The 25252-nt window shown below is 41.6% G+C and overlaps 1 protein-coding gene across 1 annotated transcript in view; it reads right to left on the bottom strand.

The window, feature by feature from the left end:
• Window positions 1-25040, bottom strand: part of PAPSS2 (3'-phosphoadenosine 5'-phosphosulfate synthase 2) — a 57195-nt gene extending 32155 nt beyond the window's left edge. The window contains exon 1 of the mRNA XM_075841198.1: window positions 24926-25040. Coding sequence (XP_075697313.1) covers window positions 24926-24937 — 12 coding nt within the window. The 5' untranslated portion in view covers window positions 24938-25040. The remainder of the gene's footprint in view (window positions 1-24925) is intronic.
• Between the last annotated feature and the right edge of the window lie 212 nt (window positions 25041-25252).

The raw sequence follows: 25252 nt of genomic DNA, 5'->3' as shown, positions 1-25252 counted from the left end.
CCAAGTGGGCGTATTAAAGGGAAGTGTATGACGCTGACCAATCAGCGTCGTACACTTCTCTTCATTCATGTTCAGCTGTACTCCCAGCACAGTGTGATCTCGCGAGATCACGCTGTGCTGTTACATACACCCACATTTACTTTACCGGAGCTGCGGGAGAATGACCACACATCGCCTCCAGCCAGGAGGCGATGTCTTTTCATTCTCCCGGCACTAGCCTCATTCTCTCTATTTATCCATACTTATGAAAACATCCACAACACAGTTGTTCTACAAATATAAAGAATAACTGACCAAAAGCAATGACACAGCACAATGTGTGTTATGACCACTTCAGTATGACAACATACAAAGAAGATTCCCAGAGAGCAAGCTTTACTTATGAAGCAAGAATCATGAAGTTTCACAATCATCTTGGCTAATACACAAAACAACAAGATGAACTCTGCTACAACTCTGCACTGCTAGTGCATGTAACCACATGACATACCATCTTCTGCTCTACATAGTGTAGTGGGAAGCCGTATGGAAAGAAAAAAGTCTCACTAGTCATGACTGCATCTTTCAAATAGCACAGGGGCCACACACAAGAAGTCTTTACTTGGCATAGGCCACCTGGGGGAGGCTAGATTACAATAATTTCCAAATGTTACCAGATACTCAGTTTACTCCTGATAACACCCTCATTGTTCTTTTCATGTAAGCCTAGAAACATTAGACATGAACCTTATTTGTTATTTGAAATTCCCTTTTCTCTATGCTATTATTAGTTTACAAAGTAGAATTAAACTTTATGCGATCCCAGATTAGGATTAAAGTAGATTGTGTGTATTTTACCCCCAAAATTAAAGGGACATTTCCACTTTTAGTTATCTCCCGAAACATTATTGAGGTATACCAGAAAGTGTGTTTTTGTGAGTTGGCATACACCTATCCCCAGAAAAATGGGTCCATGTAGCACAGTAACATCACTGAACCAGCTTGGCGATGGTCAGAGATTTTCATGAACACAGAGCTTCTTCATCACTGATTTCAATAAAACGGTGTCATTCTATAGAAACTTTATTTCAAGTTATGGAAATCTATTGCTGTTTGACAATGCCAGAGCATAATAAAAAAAAAGTGAAAATCCCCTTAAAGGACAACTACATATCTGTAGTGCAGGTTTACGGAAAAGTAAATTTTGGAAAATATTTATTTATTTCTTCACCTCAACGATCAAATATGCCTGGATGGCTTACATCAAGTGCAATCGCTGATAAAAAGAGGCCATAAAATGTGTGAAAAAAAATCCCAATCACTCCTTAGGGCACTGTAGATGTGTTAGATGTAGTACAGATATATAAAAGGTTTCTAACCTTTGTTGATTTCTCAGCCCTCTTCATGTCTTTTGAAAATGCATGTCATCTTTCTCCATGCCTGATAAATGGGTGGGATCTTCTTAGGGGGGGGGTGGTCAGCACTCTGATCCAAAAATGTGTCTATCCCCTTCTGCTCTCCTTACCCAGTGCTGCTTTGGCCATAGGGCAAATGGTGCACTTGCCCTGAGTCCCCTGCAGCCGGGCCCCCTAACAGCTGCGAACTATGGCCAGATAGCGCTGGAAATACAATGGTAGAGCAGGGAGCCGTCAGCTCCCTGCTCCACCATTTACTGTGTGACACCTACGGCTTGGTGAAGACAGGCATGATGCAGTGACTCCATCGTACCTATCTTCGCCGATCCACACACAGCACAGACTAGCGGAGATCTGAAGAGGTATCTCCTGCAAACATCATGGGAATGGTGCTGGGCTTGTATTTATTTTTTTCATTTTTAGGAGGCAATAGGGGGGTTTGTACTGTATGTGGAAGCCACTTTTAGGGGAAATCTACTGTGTGTGTGTGTGTGTGTGTGTGTGTGTGTGTGTGTGTGTGTGTGTGTGTGTGTAGGAGGCACTACGGTGCATTATATACTATGTGCGAGGGGCACTTTGAGTGCATTATACATTGTGAGGAGGCACTATGAGGGCATTATACTGTGGTTGAGGGACACTATAGGGGCATTATACTTGTGTGGGAGCATTATACATTGTGTAAGCACCATGGGAGCTTAATACTGTGTGGAGGCACCATGGGGGCATGATACTGTGTGGGGAGGCACTACGGGGGGCATGATACTGTGTGTGAGGAAGTATAGGAGCATTATTTTACCCCTTGTAGGAAGGTACTTGTTAAATATTGCAGTTACCATATCTGGGCCCCTATATACGTGGAGCCCCAATCACCTCTACACCATAGGTGGGTAGTGCATTGGTGCAATGACAGAACATGCTTTAATCTCACTATACACCGTGATACTTCATATTTATAGTGTATAGAGATCCTATACAACATTATTTATACAGTTTATGACATTATTGGCAGCTGGTTGAAACACTGAGGTAGAACTTTTGCATCGAAGCTCAAGAGCATCAAGCTAGGCTTCTACAAAAGACTTCCATCAATTATTTAGATCTATGGAGTTTAGGTTTCTTTGTAAAACGAACCACAACACATGATTTTTTGGTTTTCCGTATGCTTTTGCAGATTAGTTACTTCACTTTTTTTTTTATCCACTGCATTTGGAGAATATGCATGGAATGTGCACTGTATAAACCTGGCATAAGGATAAAGTAGCCTCAAGTGTTCTACATATCAATATGGATATTCTGCTTAATTTTATGACTCTTAAATAAATTAAGTGCTACACCTATGTAAATAGTAACACCCAAAATTACATTACCACTTTCCTCTTGCATAGCGAGGTTACACGTGAAGCTATTTTAAGTTTTCAAGCAAGTGAGATCCATAACTTATACTATATCAGCTATTTACATTTTTAAACGGCAGCCAAAACATAAAGGGGTTGTCTGGTTTAGAAAACCCATTTTCATAAAGCCTATTATAGGACATTGCGAGTTAATAAAGGGGAAACCCATATTCAAGGCCTTTATCAATTAGCAGGAGCATTAAACAACTTGCGAAGAGCGTTTCTTTCTTTGGAGGACCCAGCACAGCCATACAATTCAATGAGCACTATGCAATGCTGAAATTGTCCTGTGGTGGCGCTGCAGTAGAATTGAACACTTGCTGCGAGGTTCCCTGAAGATTACAGTTGATCACTGGGGGTCTGAGCAGCGGGACTTTCACATTTTTAGACCACATTATGTTCCTAATGACAGTAAACTGGTGATGTGGCAAAACTGGTTTAAATGCATTTATTGTGTCCTGAATAATCGAGATGTGTCTCTATATTACTCATACAACGTTTAGGTCAGTGCACTGTGTGAGCTCATTCCCTACTTGTCCCCTGGAGGAAATAAACATTTACTTTACAATACTGTTGGCTGCAAACCACTAATTCATGTCTGGAGAAATGTGACTCAGAAGAGTTAACTGACACCAAAGTAAATGTATTGAAACACAGCTCACCTTATATTAGAAGTGGAGATATTTAGCTATTAAACGCACCCCATAGAATATGTTATGGGATAGATACAAAGCTCATTTAGACGTGCACGTCTCCTACCCATTAACTGTATAGTGGGCGTACATTTTAACAAAGCATAAGTTAAAGACTGGGGGGGGGGGGGGGTGGATAGTGTGGACACAAGATTGTATTTAATACTTCATGACATCATAAGGAAAGACGTGCACGAAGATATTTACAGGTGTTGAAGTTAAATAGTTATCTATGAATTCCACCCATTGTTTCCCTAAAATCAAAGTGTATTGTGACCTATGGAACATAGTATCCACATAAAAAAAAAAAAAAGTATATTTTGAAAGGTTAGAAACACTTAACCCCTTCGGGACGGTGCGATTTTTTAATTTTAAATTTTAGTTTTTCACTCCCCGCATTCCAAGAGCCATAACTTTTTTATTTTTCAGTCAATAGAGTGGTGTGAAGGCTTATGTTTTGTGGGAGGAGTTGTAGTTTCTTTTGGTACCATTTATAGTTCCATATAATGTACTGGGAAACTGAAAAACAATTCTTTGCCGGCTGAAAATGTAAAGAACTGCGAACCCTCAATTGTTTTTGGGGTTTCATTTTTACGGCTTTCAACGTGCGGTAAAAACGACAAGTTATCTTTATTCTGTGGCTCAATAGGATTATGGTGATACCAAATTTATAGTTTTTTTTATATTTTACTACTTTTATGGATAATAAAAACTTTTGTTAAAAAAAAAAACGTTTTTTGTCGCCACATTCTGAGGAGCCATAACTTATTTTTTCACTGATTGAGCCCTCACATCGCTCATTTTTTTGCGAGACGAGTTGTAGTTTTTATCGGTACCATTTTTTGGTACGTAGAACTTTTTGATCACTTATTAATTTTTTTTTAATGCGAAGTGGACCAAAAAACAGCAATTTTGGCGGTTTACATTTTTTATGGAGTTCACCGTGCAAATTAAATAACGCTATATTATAATAGTTCAGACTTTTACAGACGCAGCAATATCAATTTTGTTTAATTTTTTACATTACTTTAGGGGGAAAATGGTTTTCTTTTTACATTTTAATCTTAGAGTATTGCAGTATATCGTCATTTTTACAGGCAGGGCTTAGCAGAGGCAGAGTGAAGGCAGTACTGGGGGCCTTCAATAGGCCCCTGGGCTGCCATAACAACCGTCTTCACCCCCCGATTTCACTCCGGAGGGGGGCCGATGAGCTGTTGGAGGGGGCCGTCCCCCTCTTTTCAACGACTCAGATGCTGCGATCGCGATTGACCGCAGCATTTGAGGGGTTAAACAGCCAGCAGCAGAGTGATCGCTGCTCCCGGTTGTTAGTCCCGGGTGTCCGCTGTCAAATACAGCCGACACCCACAGCAATCCAAACATCACCGACCCGTAACCGGACATAATGGCACGTCAGGGTGCCCGAAGGGGTTAAACCTAAAGAGACTCTGGCTGCAAAGTTTTTAAAAAAATGGTTCTTTATTAGTACATACATGACGCAAGATGACATCACATTAATAGTTAAACCAATTAGTGTCACAGCTTAGTATCTTACTGAAGATATGAAGGGCACCTTGGATACGCTTAAAATAGCTAATGGTGAATTATAACGTGGCTATTGAGTATTATTAAACCAAGGTAACTGGGGAATGGAATGTCTTTCATTTATTCTATTATCTGAATATCCAATAATATAAGGATCATATGGTCGGCAGTCACACGGGGATCGGGGGGGTGGGGGGGGGGTGACATTATTGTTCATCTACTCGTCTTTGTCAAAACAGCCAGTTTAAAAACACTGCATTGTTGGACTTTTTAAAATAAAAAACGGTCCAAACATTACCCTTTTTTATGGCAGATGCCTGCCCGTGTTTATACACACATAGTGGTAAGCTCCTATGATAATAAGGCACAGTTAGTTTTTCCTATATAAGATTACTTTACTGTGTTTGGTGCCACAACTACACTTTACAGAATTCAGTCAGCAAGGAATGCTGGGAGATTTGAAGCCTACAAAATGGTCAACGCAGCTCGGGGTATATTATACAGGCTGCAGCACAGGATTTTTTTATGTGGGCGTTACATTGGCTATTTTCCATCAGTTTTATATATACAGGTTAATGTTACTGATCCCCATATTGACCTGATGTGTTGCCAATTACACATATTGCCAACTTTGTTCCAATGTCCAACATACTAGCGGGTAATTACCTTCCCTGGAATAGCCCCTAAAGGGTCTATATGTGGGCATGATCCTGCAATTAGATAGTAAATGAAGCAAACATAGATGAATACATACTCTATATAACATGTTAGTACTCCATAATAAAAAATAAATGACAGTAAAATAAAATCGGCCAGGGTATAATTCCAACAAATATTGAGCCAAAACTCATAGCCAGCAATCCAATATTAACCTTTATTGTCCAATTCCCAGTGTAGGGCCTTATTCACACGGTGAGGTATTGGTGCAGTTTTTATGCAGTGTTTGAAGCCACAACCAGGAGTGGATTATCAAGGTTGGGGAAAAAATAGAGCAAAGATTCAATTATTTTTTAAATCCACTCGTGTTTGTTGCTTCAAACACTGCACGTGTTTGAAGCCACAATTAAATAAGGCCTAAGGTATGGGTCACATGGAAATTTTGAGATGAGGCATATAATGTGTCACACCTCATAGAATGTATCGAACAGCAATGATTGAAACGTAATCACATAAAGGTCACATTTCAAGTCCAGCTATGGTCTTACAAGAGGCATCACTCAGGTGTAGTTGCTGTAACATTATTCTTAAAGAGGACCGTTCACCTCTTCTGACATGTCTATTTTAGTAAATACTTTTATTCCCCATGAAATAACAATTCTGGAACATCTTTCCTTAGAACTCTGCGTTATGCTGTTCCTCCGTTATTCCTTCTAGAAATTTATGAATAAATTGACAACTGGGTATTATCATTCCCCTTGCCAAAGGGGCGTGTCACTACGCAGTCTCAGGCCTCATTTACACGAACGTGTGCGTTTTGCGCGCGCAAAAAACGCAGCGTTTTGCGTGGGCAAAAGGCACTTGACAGCTCCGTGTGTCATCCAAGTATGATGCGCGGCTGCGTGATTTTCGCGCAGCCGCCATCATAGAGATGAAGCTAGTCGACGTCAGTCACTGTCCATGGTGCTGAAACAGTTTAAACTCTTTTAGCACCCTGCACAGTGACTGTCTCCTGCCGGGTTCGGTCAAAACTAGTTCGGCCGAACCCGGTAAAGTTCGGTTCGCTCATGTCTAAGACACTCCGTTCGGATGTTTGTAAACAGAAAAGCACGTGGTGCTTTTCTGTTTACATTCAGTTTGACAGCTCTTCCGCGAATCACGCAGTTCGCACGGAAGTGCTTCCGTGCGACTGCACTTCCGTGCGACCTTCGTGGTTTTCACGCACCCATTGACTTCAATGGGTGCGTGATGCGCGAAAAACGCAGAATTATAGAACATGTCGTGAGTTTTTTTCAGCGCACTCACGCTGAGCAAAACTCACGGACCGTCTGCATGCCCCCATAGACTTGTATAGGTCCGTGCGACCCGCGTGAAAAGCACACGCGTCGCACGGACGTATATCACGTTCGTGTAAATGAGGCCTCACTCTATCAGCACTGATTGGACATTGTCAGACTGTGTAGAGACACACCCCCAACTGGTAACACCCAGTTATCAATTTATTTATACATTTCTAGGAGGTATAACAGAGGAACGGCACAACATAAAGTTCTAAGAAAAGATGCTCCAGAGTTGTTATTTCATGGGGAATATTTTTTTTTAGTAAGACCGACATGTCAGCAGAGATGACAGGTCCACTATAAACTCACCATAGTCATGTCATTAACAGCCTGGATGATTTTACGATCAAGATTAACATTTGCCTTTGTTACGGTCCTAAAAACATTTAGTTGTGACTTATGAAAGTATGCTCGATCAGGACAATTATGCATAAAAATTTGTCTTGATCATTAGTGGTAAATGCTGCCATCACGGTAATAACATAAAGGGGTATTCCAGTTTTTAGCATTTTTTCACCTATACACTTGAAAGGTGAAAAATGCAAGATCGTTGGGGCTTCCACTGCTGGGACCCGGTCCCAGATTTCCCCAGCCACAAGTCGACGGATAGGAGGAGTTTGAATGGCCGGGCATGCACAATGCTGCGCCATTCAGTCTATGGAGCTGACGGAAATAGCCAAGTGCTTTGCTCGCCTGTTTCTAGCAATCTTTGTGCAATTCTGGCAAAAGGCTGGAATACCCCTTTAACTATTGTCCAAGTTAATTACATGCATTTGCAAAGTAAATGCATGACATTTCCCACAATACAAACGATTTTTCATAAGAAAAATTATTTATTTTGTGATAAATATCTGTAACCCCCCTCCCCCAATGAGTATTCCAATAGTACATAAAATTGGAGCACTTATCGTATAAGGGTGGAAATCTAGCAGTGTCTGAAAAAAATGTCAACTTTCCAGTTACGACAGTTTATAATTCTTTTAAATGGGTTATACAACTTTTTGTCTCAATAAAGTTTTTGTAATTCTTTGCCACATGGATTACGGTTATTTATTACATAGCGTTTAGCGATAACATTTTAGCTTTTCTTTATATTATGGCTTCCCTTGTGCTGAGATAATGATTTAGTGGATAGACCTTCCTATGTTTAGTATTCTTTTTTCCAGTTTTAGAAATCGAACAGTGTCTGAAAAATGTCAACTTTCCAGTTACGACAATTCTGATTTACTTGCACCTTCACTTGAAGTTCATCTGATCCAGAACAGTAAAACAAATATTTGCAATTAGAAAGTAAGCATTACGAAATAATCCCCCACGTGCTCCTCAACCACTGCATCTGAATGTACAAATCTGCAGCTTTGTCATTACTATGTTTTACTATTTATGTAAACACATTTTTTTCCCAAATATTTTAATAGTGTCTATTATCCTTTTAGAATCTTATATATCTAGGATGTGATTATATGGAAAGATGACAGAATAATAAAGGGCTTGATAAAACATTTTAGATTGCAGATTATTCTATGCATATTTCAGTATCCATGCCTTATAAATTCGCACCACCTATTAATACAAGATAAGGTTTAATTTTCATAGGAGGTGGACTGAACGACAGCAAAATCCACACAACAAGAAGACCTATTCATAAGACGATGGCTTGGCTCAGCTCCAAGCCTGCTCTCGGCAGCAGCCTTCTAGAATGAAAACTCAAAAGGTCCTTTATATAAGTGCAATGTGAAGGCTTCACTGTAGACCTGAGCATTGCTTTATGGAGTGCCTCCCTGATAGACAACCCAGAAGAGACGCTGGGCATTTGCCATTCAGGAAGAAATTCAATGGCTCTGTGTCCACGGAAACAAACCATGCTGTGTGCCCTGGTGACACGAAGTAGTCTATCCTCACCAAATTTCCTAGTAGGTCTCATACCACGAGAGCTTAGCAGTTTTTATAGCGTAGTGTTACCCATTCATATCTAATTCTATCCATAACCTTAAAGTTGTAGGTTTCCTTTTGACTCACCATAAAACATCCCTAAACACAAAGCTATGGGTCTTCTACTGTAGAGGGCATGGAAATCTAAAGAGTCTCCACTTACAATTTATATTCAGGATTTTATACTTAGACACCGTTTTCTGATTAAAGTGCAGCTCAAACTTTTAACTGCTTTCCAAAAAATTGCTTCAACAGTAATTCCCTCATATAATGTTAGAAGGGCATCAGCTTGAATTAGCTGCAGGAGCAAATATCTATACTGCAGGACTGCCTGAAGAAAATTATAGGCACTTGCCTCAATTTTTTATTTTCAGGGTGCTTCATCTGATGATTCAATAATATTTTTGGGCAATTTAAAGGGAACATGTCATGTTAAACATGCGTCTAAACTGGAGTCAGCATGTTATAGAGCTGGAGGAGCAGAGAAGATGGAGACAAGTGTTGTGCAAAAAGATAACCTGTAATTTATTCATTTCAATCCCTGCTATCTCTGAGATTAAAGAGTCCAGTGGGCGGCCCTACTCACTGATCCTCGTGATTTCTGTATTTACACTCATACGGGGAAGGCTGACAATCAATGGTTGAGACCACCCACCAGACTCTTTAGCCCACAATGAATTTGGATTTAAATGAATAAATGAAGGGTTATCCTGAATCTTTTTGCACAAAACTATATATCAATCTTCTTAGTTATTTATGCTCTATAACATTCTGCCTGCAGATCAGACTGCAATATCCCACGACAGATCCCCTTTAAGTGATATGACATTAAAAGCTGGATAACCTAAATTTATCAGAAGTTTATTATAAAATACTCAAAACACCATAAAAAATCTAACGCAAAAAGGTCACATTATTGAAGTGTGTTATATAAAAAATGGACTATAGTAAGTGGACCTTGCTTTTTGAGAAGAACAAGCAAGGCAAAAGGAACATAGAGTAAAAGTTCACATACTTTGACCAGGTGACACCGGGTAATGAAAGTTTAAAATAACAGATTTAATTCCAGTTTATACAAATAATAGAAAGAGCCAACTCACTCAGGATACAGCAGACATTTTTCAAAAAACATTCAAGCCTTCTTGAATAAAATTAAGCTTCCAGAAAATATATATAGTAAACACAAACTATATGGAGGCAAATAGAAGTTCCGATTAATAACAAACATAAATATCTTATCGGGAAAACCGGCAAGTCTTCATTGATGTCTATAGGGAGTGACGGAAATAGAGAGCCTCTCTGCCGTTTTCATATGTCACACAGACTTGTATACAGACTAAGAAGAGTCTCTACAGTCAGCAACACAACTGATACTTACACATTCACATCAGTTAGGTATACTTCCGATGGAAGTCCTCAACGTATCTTACTGTATAGGTAAACAGTAAGATACGTTGCCCGGACCCCCCCCCCCCCCAGAGCACTACATGAAGACCTGTGCCTGGGGAAATACTTGACGTCACTGTCCATATGTGGACAGTGATATCAGGAGATTTGCGATGCCAGAGTGCCCGACCAGAGCGTCGGAAGTGCTCTGGCCGGGGAATCCAGCCCTGCTGAAGACCCAGACGTCACTGTCCATATATGGACAGTGATATCAGGGGCATTACAATGCCGGGATCCCAAAGCCAGGACTCCAGATGCCATCCACGCATTATCCCAGGATACCGCAAGAGCTGTCTCCCGCGACCGAAAGACCTTGACAACCTGAGTCCCCGGCTGCTTTTAAAGCCTGGGAAAGCTACGCCACTGAATCCTTCCCTGTGGTAGCCCCAGTCATGTAATTGGCCAGTTACAATACTAGGGCTACCTCAGAGAAGCTTCAGTGATGTAGCTACCCCGGGCATTCAAAGCAGATGGAGACTCCGGCTGTCAAGGTCTTTTAGTTGCGTAAGATTCGGCCGCAGTGAATGCGGGCAGAGCAGCCTCTGTTGCGTCCAGAAGGACCAGCTATGACAGTCCATGTTTGAGTGGAGCACCCTTATTTTTTCGTGCGTGGGTCCGGCGGGATGCAAAACCATAATCTACTAGGCCATTCTATCATTCAAAAAAAGGTACACTGATGTATACAAGCCCATCTGAGGCCAAAAGGACACTCTTTTGGCCTCCATCGGGCTAATGGAGCCCTTTAGACACGTTTAACGTGTACGTCGAAAACTTTCCCAATGTACATGCTAAACATAGGGCATAAACGCAGTGAGAACAGAGCCTTGCTGGCAACTTTCTGATCTGCCAATTAAATAAGCAAAATATTTGAGTTTCAACCCAACTTTCTACTTTCCAAAAATCTAATCCTGAGGCTTTTAACTAAACAATAATAATCAAGGCGTGGAACTATGTTTTTTTCCTTTACTAAAAATTATAATCTGATGTCATGAAATTTACATATGGCAGAGAATAGGAAGGAATATCTTCACTACAAAGCAATATGTAAAAGGCAGAATACTATTATTGTTACTTTTGTGGCAGTTACACAACTATGACCTTTCTCAGTTTAGACATCTATTGTATTGGGTGGAGTGGGTTGCAACATAGGACTAGATTGAGCAAATATCTTTGAGTTATGATATAAGCATAAAGTAAACCATGAATAAGCAGATTTGGTAAAAGGAGACTATGGCAATATAATAATACAGTCCAATGCAAAAATTAGGCCAAGAATTGGTCTATGTGTGGTGGGCTCTCATGGGCTTGAGATCAAGAGATTTCTTTAACCGTGGAAAAAACAAGAGACCATGCTACATAATAATAAATCAACCAACAGATGTCATGGATTGGGAGCCGATATGACCCTCTGTGGCACTCCATCTGAATAGCGGGGAACGTGTTGGCCTGAAAGATACCACAGCTGTCTGCTCTGTACTGTGCATGGTTCCAAACGCGGCATGTGACATTATTAGCTAGAGAACTTTAAAGGGTAACTAGTGCTGGAATTCCTTACTTAGTTAACAGCTCTGGTGGTAAGTTTCCTGGCATTTTCCTGTTGTTCCCTGTGATATCCTATGCTTGATCTAAATTTGTCTTGATTTAACTTGATCTGAAGAGCTGATTGTACTGACCACGGGCTTGACCCAGACCCTTCCTCCTGACATAGAATTGCTGGACCTGATGTTGCCTACCTGTTACCGTCCCGGATCCGTTTAACCACGACTTTGATCAAATCTACCATCTGCAGCCCGACTTTCGATTGGTGACTATCCTGAGGATCGTGACCATGGAATCTAACTAGTAAAGTCTGCACCTTGTGGGGGTTAAGAGTGCAGTACAGGAGGATTCCTTAGACTCCACACCTCAGGTTAGCCTGCGACAACTCAACAATGGTCCTTGTGATTCACCTCCCTTGCCTGTTTTACATTTTTCCTATGTCAGAGCACAAATCCAGTTCCAACAAAGTTTTTATAGTGATGCTCAAGTCCGATTCAGCTTGGCTGTACATCTCTGCATCACTACTCTCAAACCAGGTTGCGACCTATAATAGCTGGGGACCAACAATGGGTTACACTCTTGGGCTAATAGTCAAATAGAGAGAGTTACAATAAAGTTGCACAACTTGGATCACTCAATGAGAATTTCCCATGACCGTACCGTGCAACAGTGTTACGACGCTGGTGGTGCTCAAGACCGCAACACCACACAATCGCTATCACGTGGTTAAAGCACGCATCAACAATGCCAGAAAACAAAATGCACAAGTAACTCACCAGTGGACAACCGGAACCGAACACCAAAGGTAATAGAAGATGGAGACGATGCATAAATGCGGTGGGTGGTAGATGAATAGCATGTTAACAGACAAATTGACAGTGGATAATAATACACAGCACTAACTGACTCCATCTGAATACTATCTCACAACAGGGTAAGAGAAGAGATTAGCAGCAGACCAAAACGCACAGGAAAGGCAAACAGTGGAACTACTGTTCCGAGGATACAGATTAAACCACTATACAAAAACTAGATCTCTCAGAGGACTAACTGCTCCCACAGTAAAAAGAGAGGATTGAAAGTGAAAAAGATGGCGCTCCATAGCGTGGAACCTTAGTGGGTTTGGATGAAAATAAAATAAACTGGCCAGGATGTGCTGAGCAGGCACAACGCTGTGAATAAGTGAATAGGCTGAAATGATGCAAGCTGCTGCTTTCCCTGGTGCCGGAACCGTTAGTAACTGCCGTAATTCAGATGCAAACAGTAGGAAGAAAAAACAGGACCCGATGAAGGCTCTGGTTCAGAGCGGAAACGCGTTGCCCATTATTTCCCAATAAATACCGCCATATTTACTTGGAAGTCCGTTTGTGATGTTTAGCAGTGCTACAATCATCCTGTTTTTTCTTCCTACTGTTTGCATCCACAGTAAAAACAAACATACAGACAAGGAACAAAATCAGCACGTCAGAAAAAGTATAACCAGCTCCCGAAGTATATATAGGCCCAAGAAAAATACCCCGTCCCCAAAAACCACGCAAAACTAAATGATGACCAAATCCAGAGTCAGACCAAAGGCATAGCCGAGCTGCGCCCAAACACAGAGATAACAGAAATCATTAGCAGTCCTGCTATCAATCATAACAAACTGTTATAATTACAAGCTATGGAGGACACCAAGCAACAGACTCGTTGGGTTGTGCCCATTGAATGAATACAGGATTATGAGGCGCTAATTTGTGTAACTTCAACATTCAATAAACATTTTGTGGGTGAGGTCACCATAAAGCAGAGGCTTACGCCTTTTATCTCACTGCAATCCAGCATTAACTCAGAAATGATGGACATAAAATGCTTATGGTTGTTAGTGTAATAACAGGGCGTATCGTCTCAGCTCATATAATGGCTGTCTTTCATCTAAATACACAGTAGATAATATAAGCCATTCTTTGGCCGGTGGTATATTGATTTTAATAAAACATATATGATGTTCACTAGTCAATCAATGAAGATACAAAGGCCTTAACTAGAGTTTTACTTTACATTTTGAGAAAGTCTATTGAGTGTTGATTGCGACAACTGAAGTTTATCGTAAACGGGTTTCCTGGAGTGAAGCCGTCCTGAGTTATTTTGAAATCCTTTGGAATTTCTATTATTTTATTATTTCTCATTTGTGCAGTAATCGTGTTTTAATGAGAATTCCTTTCTTATATTCTATCAAGATAAAGTCATTATGTGATACTATCATAATCTTTCCACAACTACATTGTAGACTTTGATTTCATATGGTTCCCTTTACTCCAAAATCAAAACGCAACATAATAAACTTGCTTCCTAATACATACAAATTGACATCCTGCATTGCATCACTGAAATAAATCAATTGGGAGCACATACCATAACTTCCTCTAAACATGTTAATAATATGGAAACCACCGCCATGTGTACAGATAAGCCAAAGGAAAGGGAATGATGAATGTCTGTGCATCAGACATTTTATATCCCTGAAGAGAATACAGTTAAAAAAAAATCCTCCATTAAAGGGGAACTCTAGTAGAAATGCCGTTTTCCATTGTAATTGTTCATTAGAATATTATTCGGACCATTGTTTTTTTTTTTTGTTTTTTTTAAAAAGGCAGTACTTGCTTGGCAGTGCCTAAATAGGAATATAGCAGTATCCCCTCTGTGATGCATATTGATAACCATTACCACCACTTTCCCAGAGATTGGGGGCTAAGACATTGCCCCCCTGGCAGAAGGTTTTTTTTTTACAGGCTATGTACACCTTTGAAATAGTTTTTTTGTTTTTTAAATAAAAATGTCTATCAGTGTGATTGGTGCAACTTTCAAAATACTTTTTATTCAAAATTATTTTTACGTTTTGAGATACAGCTGCTTTGTATTCTGAATACAGAGCAGCTGTATCGTGCGCTAAGACCTGAATTTGTCAGGTCCGTGGGACTGACGTGTTCAGTGAAAGCAGGTCCGGCGTGTCGGCCACTCAGGATCCACCTGTAATCGATCACATCTAAGTTATGCACTTAGATGTGATCTCTAGCCGCTAGACCCTGCGTATCAGAGATACGCAGGACCCGCTGACACTGAACGCGTCAGTCCCGCTTACCTGACAGATCCAGGTTTCAGCGTAAGATACAGCTGCTCTGTATACAGGATACAAAGCAGCTGTATCTCAAAAAGTAAAAATAATTTTTATTAAAAATATACATCTTTACCTTGAGACTATGCAGCAGTCAGCTTTAAATAGATGCAAGGTAAAGCTAACTGCTGCATAGACTCCTGCACATTTGACTTGACAACATCGATTTGCATTGTCACGTGTATAGTCTTTCTGCACTGACAGGATCCTGGCTGGAACAGGGGTATGTACCGTAATGTAAATCAAAAGAGTTTAAAGGGGTTGTCTACTACCAGACAACTAATGACTTTTCCACTGGATAGGTCATCAGTATATGATCGGTGCGGGTCCGGTGGCCGGCCCCGCACCGATCAGGCCGGATGTCATTGCACAGTATGCAATGTACGGAGCCGGAAGCAGTTGGCTCCGTACGTTGCATAGCGGCTGTGCTGCCGAACTGCAACTCTGCTCCTATTCACTTTTATAAGAGCAAGGCTGCAGTGCGGCAGCTCAGCCGCAATTCCGTGGCCGGAGCCATCTGCTTCCAGCATGGACGTCCGGTGGCCGGAGCAGTTGATCGGTGCGGGATCCGGGTGTCGGACCCGCACCGATCATATACTGATGACCTATCTGGTGGATAGGTCATCAGTTGTCAGGTAGAGGACAACCGCTTTAACAAACGGGATGCTCGATTTTCAGCAAGATTCATTCTAAAGCGGATTACTGGAAACTAAAACATTTTGGTTTCAAATGAATTTTTATATATATATATATATATATATATATATATATATATGTATGTTTTATCTTTTTTTGTCAGCGGTTTATCAAGTGACGGAGTAGTCGCAGATTTTCAGATTCCACATTCCGTAACAATTTACAGAGCAGTACATGTCAATAGGGTTTTCGAGACATCCACACATAGCAGAAAAAATCTGCGCAGAATTCAGAGCACGCTGCAGGTTTCACCCTTTGCAATGCAGATTTTACCCAAGGTTTGGTGCAAAATCCATAGCGGGAACTGTCCGTAACATCTGAACCCCCCCCCCCCCCCCCCAGCTATCATTTCATGTAATAAAGGACTCAAACAAGAAAAAATTGTATCTTTACATTAGAAAATAAATTTCAATCCTGTTAACTATACGTTCTAAAAGTGTGGGCGTTCAATGCAGCCCATGACAGGTGGGACAGGAACACTGAACACTTAGGCCTTGTTTACACAATGCAGATTTTGCATGCATTTTTTTTTTGTTGCCAAAATCAGAATTGGATCCAGGAGGAGACACGTTGAGCCTTTCATTTATATATTTCTTCTGTTTAGGTTCTATTCCTGATTTTTAACTTTAAAAAAATACATGCAAAATGTATTAGTCTTATGTTTTAGTCTTAATTCAAACGAAACTGCTGCGGATTTCCCTGCAGAATTTCCGTGCGGAAAATCCGCAGTGGATTACAGTCCTAGCCAAGTGGATGAGATTTGAGCAAACCTCATCCACATGCTGCTAATAATTTTCTGAGCAGAAATCAGAGAATGCAGCAGAATCCACAGAATGCTCATTCTGTGCTGTATGTTTAATGTAGAAGGGGTGAAACCTAACAGAGGCCCCCAGGTCTGCCCTAGGCATACAGACCTGACATACTGACAAAATCTGCACTGTGTGAACAAGGCCTAATGCTTTTGATAACTAAGTATTCCAAATCATTATACAAGCCATCAACTGCTCGCATCTTCAAATAGTCCACCCAATCGGTCTAAAAAAAAAGTAAACAAATAAAGTCGTTTAGTCCACCTCATGGATCTAAACTGGCACCTCTGATGTGCCAGTGTAGCCCGGGGCATCTCACACTAATGAAACTGCTATGAGTAACTTTACAAATATCATTTGCATTCAGACTTCTACTTTTCTAATCCTCTGCAGTAAGTGCTGGGTTTAAACTTGCCTTCTGTGTATTTTGCTATTGCCTTTCCTCACTTCCAAATATTATGCAACAAAGAGTCTTTATATGAAACTGTGTCACTAAAGCTATGTTCACATCTGCGTCAGGGCTCCGTTCCATCGTTCCGTCAGAGCTTTACCGTAGTCGACTACACCATTCATCCGGTCAAAATGACGGAACCCTTGCACAACGGAGACAAACTGAAACCATTGGCACCGGATCTGTCACCATTGAAATCAATGGTCACGGAAACCTACGGTTTCAGTTTGTGTCAGTAAGGGCTCCGTTCCGACAGAAAGCACAGACGAAACGGAGCCCTGACGCAGATATGAACGAAGCCTTACCAACCTTTCTGAAAGACCCACCTAGACTGAATGCACTTTTTTACCTAGCGAATCGCTGAAGTCCACAATGTGTCAACTGGTTGAGAGTAAGTAATGATGTAAAGGCGCTTTAGATATATTCTATAATTGGTTGTGGTTTGTTGGGTATCTTTGAGGAAGGGAGTGTGAAAAGAAGAAAAAATAAAATAGATAATAAATACTCAACCCACCCATAAAAAAACCTTCCCCACGCCAATCGTTGTCACAATGACAGCCCTGACCAAATTACCCTAAGGCCGGATTCACACGAGCGTTTTGCGTGCGCAAAAGGTACTTAACAGCTCCGTGTGTCAGCAGCGTATTATGCGTGGCTGCGTGATTTTCGCGCAGCCGCCATCATTATGACACTCTTTGTATGTTTGTAAACAGAAAAGCACGTGGTGCTTTTCTCTTTTCATTCATAGTTTTTACTGCTGTTGCGCGAATCACGTGCTTCCGTGTGCTGCGCTTGATTTTCACGCACCCATTGACTTCAATGGGTGCGTGAAGCGCAAACAACGTACAAATATAGAACATGTCGTGAGTTTTACGCAGCGGACACACGCTGCGTGAAACTCACAGACAGACTGCACGGCCCCATAGACTAACATAGGTCCGTGTGAGGCGCGGGAAAGTCACATTCGTCTGAATAAGCCCTAAGAGACATGTAATTTACAGTAGACAATGACGATCACAAATAAAAGGTCTATTTTAAGGTAAACATATATTACCAAACAAACTTAGATGAAAAGTAAAAAAGCATATATTTTTTTACTATTATTTTTAAACTTTAAGCCTAAAATTTCTAAATAGCAAAAAGGATGTGTAGAAAAATGATGAAAAAAATAAGCCTGCATTGTCTACGAAAAAAAACATTGCAGAAATCACATCGCTAGCCCAATAAATAATAAAGTTATAGCCATTTAACTAACGCGTGCTAAAAAGGCCTAAACAGTGTCTGGTCCTGAAAGCTCAAAATAGCCCGGTCCTGAACCGGTTAAAGAAAGAGGGATCACTACAAGTCAGTCAATCAGTGATTGGCACAGTGGCAGGATTAAAAACAATCTGTAACAGACCACTCCTGCAGGAAGAGAAGAGCAGTGCCTACGTAGCGCCACTTATCTTATCTCTGCATAATTGTCAGGCTCTGACATCAGAATGTAATGTTTATACAGTTATTATTTACAGAGATGTCAATAGAACATTTCCATTGACGTGTGTCATAATAATATACTGTTATTTTACTGATCACTCCCTTTACAAACAGGATCTTCCATACCTGCAGACTATAGACTACTTTATGACTTGTGTCTTCATCTATGTCTTCATCTGCTGCTCCTCAGATAGAATTCCGGATTGTGCTGATAGATTTGGAAGTTCAGGACTAGGAATTTCAAACTTTCTGTGATCTTCTTATGGGATTACTCCCATTTTTAAAGGGAGCACGTCATTAAATTCTTTAAAATATGCTAATCTACACATTAAGCTTTACATTTCAGTAGCAATACATTAGCATGAATCAACAGCTGAGTCACAAGCCTTCATGTGCAGAGCATGTCAAACCCAAGAAAAGTGGGTTAAGAAGTTCACACTGGAGACGCGGAGAACAGATGTGCTGGACATTCCCGACCAATGACTGCTTCACCGTTCAGGAATGTTTAGGGACGTCTACATCTCCAAGATAAAATCTTTTATTGAACAATGACAGATTCTTCTACCAGTGGAGGAATCTTAATAAGGGAGTACTAAACATAAAATACAAGTAGTGTGAACATTGTAGTAGCTTATCAATACTGGAGATGTCTACATAACGTGATCATGAAGAGCAGATAATGTCCTACACTCAGCAGACTTCCTGCCTTCTGGTCCCACGTGGCGTATTTCTTCCGCAACTGTCCGCATCAATGCCGCACAGAATCTGCGTTGCAGATTCTGTTGCGGATCTGCCCAAAATGTGCAGTAAATTGATGCGGACTGGCCGTTGCGTATTGAGGTGAAAGTACTTCCCTTCGAGAGAAGGGACAGCACTTACCCTAGTGAAAGTAAAAGAATTTCATACTCACCGGCCGTTGTCTTGGTGACGCGTCCCTCTTTCGGCATCCAGCCCGACCTCCCTGGATGACGCGGCAGTCCATGTGACCGCTGCAGCCTGTGATTGGCTGCAGCCGTCACTTAGACTGAAACGTCATCCTGGGAAGCCGGACTGGAGGAAAAAGCAGGGAGTTCTCGGTAAGTATGAACTTATATTTTTTTTACAGGTTGATGTATACTGTGATCGGTAGTCACTGTCCAGGGTGCTGAAACAGTTACTGCCGATCTCTTAACTCTTTCAGCAACCTGGACAGTGACTATTTACTGACGTCGCCTAGCAACGCTCCCGTAATTACGGGTGCACACACGTAGTCACCCGTAATTATGGGTGCACACACGTAGTCACCCGTAATTATGGGAGCCCCATTGACTTCCTCAGTCTGGCTGTAGACCTAGAAATACATAGGTCCAGCCAGAATGAAGAAATGTCATGTTAAAAAAACAATACGCTCCGCAGCACACATAACATGTGCATGACATCTGCGGACTTCATTGCAGAATTTTGAATCTCCATTGAAGTCAATGGAGAACTTCCGCAATGAGTCCGCAACCAGTCCGCCACAGGTCCGCAACATCCATTGTATGCTGCGGACACCAAATTCCGCACCGCAGCCTATGCTCCGCAGCGGAATTTTCCGCATCGTCTAAACGAACCCTACTAAAAAGAAGTGGAAGGCAATGGAGAAACGGGTCCGCTGCGGATTAACGCTGCGGAGTGTCCGCAGCGGAATTCCAGAGCAATTCCGCCACGTGGGGCTTTGCCCTAACAGCCTTTTACACAGGCCAATTATAGGGCAAACGAGAGTTTATTATAAGAACGCTCGTTCCCGATCATTGCCCTGTGTGAATAGGGCACTCTTGTTCATCGGCTGATTGATGCAGTTTATGCTGCAAGAAATATTATCGTTATCGGCAGCACATGTTGCCGTCATGATAGAAATGTATGAGGACTTGCGATCTGAGTAACGATCACTTGTTCCCAAACATAGCTCCAAAATAGCTCCTTGTGAAAGGAGCGCCGATCAACAAGCTGTCTCGTTGATCGGCGCTCGATTACATGGACAATGTCAGGTGGTGTAAGAAGACCGCCAATGTCCTCTTACACCGGCCAATTTTGGCCAGTGCAACGAGCGCGGATCAACGAGACACACTCGTTGATCGGCACTCGTTTGCTCCAGTCACAAGGAGCTATGGATGGGGACGAGCGGTTGTTACTCCGATCGCTCGTCCCTATACATTATCATCATGTCGGCGGTATGTCTCCCTGCTTACACAGGGAGATGTGCTGCCGACAACTATACAATTTTTGTTTTTTAAAACGATACAATCAGCAGATGATCGATCGTTTGCCTGATAATTGGCCTGTGTATAAGGGCCTTTAGTGACACTATAGATGGCTGATAACATACAACAATGGCTCACATTCAGCTGCATAGTAAATAGAAATTATAATACAAAGTATCTCATGATGTCAGAATATGCTAAAATAAATATCTGAGATTGATATAATAATAATGTTGTAGCTTTAGCTGCTCCTATTTATGGAATGTGCATTTTTATATAGTAAGGACATGGTCAGTAGGATTTTCTTTTTCCAAGTAGTGGCTCCAGTCATTGTTCTTAGTAGCAGTAAATACAGCTATTCAAACTATATAAATGACTTTAAATGGGTTATGTGGGGACCAAAAAGTATTAGCAGTGTTCTCACTGCAGTATGGGAGTACCGTAGTCGACTACGCTATTGATTTCGTCAAAACGACGGAACCCTTGTACAACTGAGACAAATGGAAACCATTGGCACCGGATTCGTCACCATTCAAATCAATGGTCATGGAAACGGAAACCATAGGTTTCCGTTTGTGTCTCTCAAAGCTCTGATGGAAAGGAGCCCTAGCGCAGATGTGAACGAAGCCTTAGCGAGTGTACTCACATACTAGAGGGACTACACTGCTAATAACTTTTGGTACCCACATAACCCCTTTAACTTGTAACTTCACCTTTGGCAAACCTATACTTGCCTACTAGGCTTTACAGAAATCCCCTAATATATCAAGAATGGAAATTATCTGATAACAGAGCATGGGAGGCACAGTAAGTACAAATTCATTGTGGCCTCATTGCAGCCTGTCAGCTAGCGGATTTATGGCTGCTCTACCATAGGCTGAATACAGACTGCTGTATTTTATGTTGAATTTAGTGTTACCCGTTTATGGTTTTCCTAAACAACTAATATTTAATCATGGTAAAGAATATCAACAGTCTATAATAGGATCATTAAGGGGGATGTCTCATTAAGAGAACTGCTAAAACATAGCGACTCTGGCGGTCAGTCATTCATTTGACTAGCCAGCTTGTAGAACTACATTTCCTATGCAGCAGCCATCAATACCAGCTGATCGCTCAGGGTCTCTAAAGCCAGATACTCAGCGATATGGTGTGCGTGTATATAATGATTTACAACAATAATCTTTGCAAAAAATATCTATTCAAATTCTTTTAAAGGGACACTTACTCAAGGTGGCAAAACACCTCCTTAGGCTTTGATGGCAATAAGAAGTTGCGTGGGCCCCTATTGACTGGTAGAACGGAATTTAAAAAGGTAAATATATTATAAAGCCACATTGCAAGCAAGTGGGACAGTATTGTTAGGGGTCAAAAACCCATTTAAGGCCAGGTTCACACGTGGCGGAATTTTTCCGCTGCAAATGTTGGTGCAGATTCAGGGCAACGTCTGAACTAAGTTTCCTAAAAATGTATAGAAACATATGTAAAAAAAGGCTGCTGCAGAATTCCACTGTGGACTGTCCGCAGTGGAATTCAACAGCAATTCCGCCACATCTGAACGTGGCCTAAGGCCTCCTTCACAGGATTTTTGTCTGCCGTTTTCTGGGTAGTTCACAAGGAGATTTTTGCAGCCAGAAAAAATCTGCCTCAAAATTCCTTCAGGGATTTTGAGGCAGATTTTTAACTACCAGCCTCGTTTTTCTGCGATTTTCGTGTTGTTCTTTTCTGCGGGCATTGAATCTAATGCAAGGACCGCACGCAAAAAAAACTTCTCAAAAAATGCTCAGTAAATGAGCACCGCCGTTTTGTTCTGCCTCCTATTGATTTCAATGGCGGGGGGGGGGGGCGCGATTTGGGCTATTTTTTGGAGACGATTCCAATGCAGTTTCCGTGTCAAAATCAGCGCCAAAAAAAACTGTGTGAACTGACCCTTAGGCCTTATTCAGACGAGCGTATTTCACATCTGTGTGCTATCCACCTATGAAATTCAATGGGCTGTCCATGAATCACGCACCAGTTGCTAAGGAAATGCAGAGAGAAAAAAAAAAAAAAGTGCACCAACACTGCCCTAAAAAAATTATGCCACACGGAACACACACTGATGCCACACGGAACTGTAATGCAGGAAAAATGCTTCGCTTTCTGTGGATGCAAAACGGACACGTTCGTGTGAATCTAGCCTTAAACTGAATTAAAAAGCCAGTGTTTATTAAGTGCGCATGCGTTTTCTAAGTTCTGTAGGTAAGCCTATGCAAAAACCGCCAGAAAAAATAACTAGAGCCTGCTGCTTTTTTAAAGAAAACAAACACCACTAAACCACAAAAAAAGGCAAACGCTGAGTATGACTTTTCACTATAGACTTTAAAGTAACACGTGGCCGTTACATTTTTTACCTTAAACGAAAAAAGTTAATGAAAACACGGTTGTTTTTAAAAGCCTCTTTTGCCTGCGAGCAGCTCAGTCTCTATTCAGCAATGTCCTCAGCGATGCCCAGATGACTCCTCACTAAATAAACACTAGTTCTAGGAAGTCTGTATATCCCACCCAGAGCTGAACGGCCGGTTGTCGCCCTCATTACGGGTCTCTGCAGGCCGACAAATGTTATCAATCCTGTTCCTCATGGATTCTATGTAAATTTAAAAAAAGCAAATACTGAACAAGCAATGCAAACGAGCCAGACATTCGCTGGGCTACAGAAAGCAAAGAGAAGCCCCGTCAGTATACCGCTGACCACAGACAAGGCATAGGTGACCGTCGGACAATCGTTTGGCCAACACTTTTCCATGGTATATCAATGGGGCAGGGGAGAGAAGGGGCTGCCTGATACCTGTGGAACCACTGAGGGGAACAAAATCCAACCTGTGGGATACAAGTTTCCCCCACATCTGATGTCAATGAGATCTGAAAGTCCTGTAGACATCTGATCTAGGATATAAAAATGAATCAATAGCGAATAATTTCTGACAGAGTCATGTGATCTTTGTGTTATTTTCCCCCGATAGTAATGTCTAATGTCTTCTATGGCGTGTGACAGTCGCACAACAGCATCAAGTGACACAAATGTTGCAGTCAACTGCAACTTGTGGAGGACGCTTTAATGATTACAACCATTGGGTCAAAACTTCTTCGTACCAACTCTTCGTGAAACTCTAGACTGTGGAAACCGTCTACAGAATGGACCCCTGAACGCAAGGAAGAAATCTTACAAATGATAGAACACTAAATGGTCATCTCTAGCAAATTCTTAAAGGGCTTCTCTGGGTTTGTATAAATAATGTTCTCTTATATAAGCACATCACTAGGTAAAAGTTTGTAATGTACAGTAACTAATTTGGCCCCTGAGGCAGATCTCACTGAGCGTGGTACACTGTTTACTTACATCTATTTGTTCCTTGACATACCACATCCTGGGTGCAGTGCTCGCAGGGACCATAAGGACTATTCAAAACTTTCACCCACAGCATCATGCATTCCACTAAATACTTTACTGGTTTTCTTATTCACACCTACAATAATATATATATAGTAAATTTAGTCCCGGAATTTGCCCCTTCTATACGGTTTTCAGAATTGTATTCAGTATTTCTGCGCTATGTTTTATAGAAATGGAAACAACTACTGACAGCCATTACAGCTACAATAGGGATTGCCACTCAGCTTTCCTAGAGTCCTGAAAGGCAAATTTGTTCATTCAATGATACAGGGGACAAGTGATTGACTGTATAACTAGGCAGATTTTTCCATTTAAAAATATGGGAGAGCTGAGTGACAACCCTCTAAACCTAAACGAGCGAACATGGCGGTCACATTGGTTGTCAACCAGCGTACCCAAAAAATGATGACCACTAAGAAATAACGGACCAGACCTGACTGGAGGGGGAGACTTTTTTTTCCCATTATAGTTAGAAATACTCAACATAGAGAAAAAAAACAGCCGCTGCTGCAGAACCTCTTTTTTTAAAAAAGACTACTCTGTCTACCCCTGCTCAGCATTATACCATCAAAGAAGTATAATTCCAGAGCAGAAAAGTGAGTGCCACAGCCACTATATATCATGATCTACTGTAGAGATCTAGTCCTGTCCGGAAACCAGATCACAAGATCCAGCAATGCAGAATGCAGGCTGCTGCCATTCAGGAGTCCGGAGGAGCTGTGTATCCGGAGCTGAGAGCGTTTCCTACCGTCTTGGACATGGTGGCAGGAGCTGGGCTGATGTGACTGCACTTGAGGAAGGAGCCAGGAGCGGAGCTGCGGAAGAGTGCGCTCCAGGCGCCGGGCAACGAGCTATAAGAGGAGAGGGAGACACGTAGCAAAGTCCCTGGACCAACCTTTCGCCTCCTCCTCAGCTCCCCGCCCCGGCATTAACTATTGAGTGGCAGGCTGGCTGGAGGCACGGAGAGGGGTAGCAGCAGGCACAGTGCTGGGTGGAGTAGTCCCTGGTGTCTCCTCCTTACTATGGATGTGTAACCTCCTCCCTCCTCTGTAGTAAGCAGCCTGACCATGAGAGA

This window comes from Rhinoderma darwinii, chromosome 11, assembly GCF_050947455.1.
Source record: "Rhinoderma darwinii isolate aRhiDar2 chromosome 11, aRhiDar2.hap1, whole genome shotgun sequence".
Taxonomy (NCBI): domain Eukaryota; kingdom Metazoa; phylum Chordata; class Amphibia; order Anura; family Rhinodermatidae; genus Rhinoderma; species Rhinoderma darwinii.
Note: the sequence above shows the minus strand (reverse complement) of the source record. Positions and strands in the feature narration are given on the sequence as shown.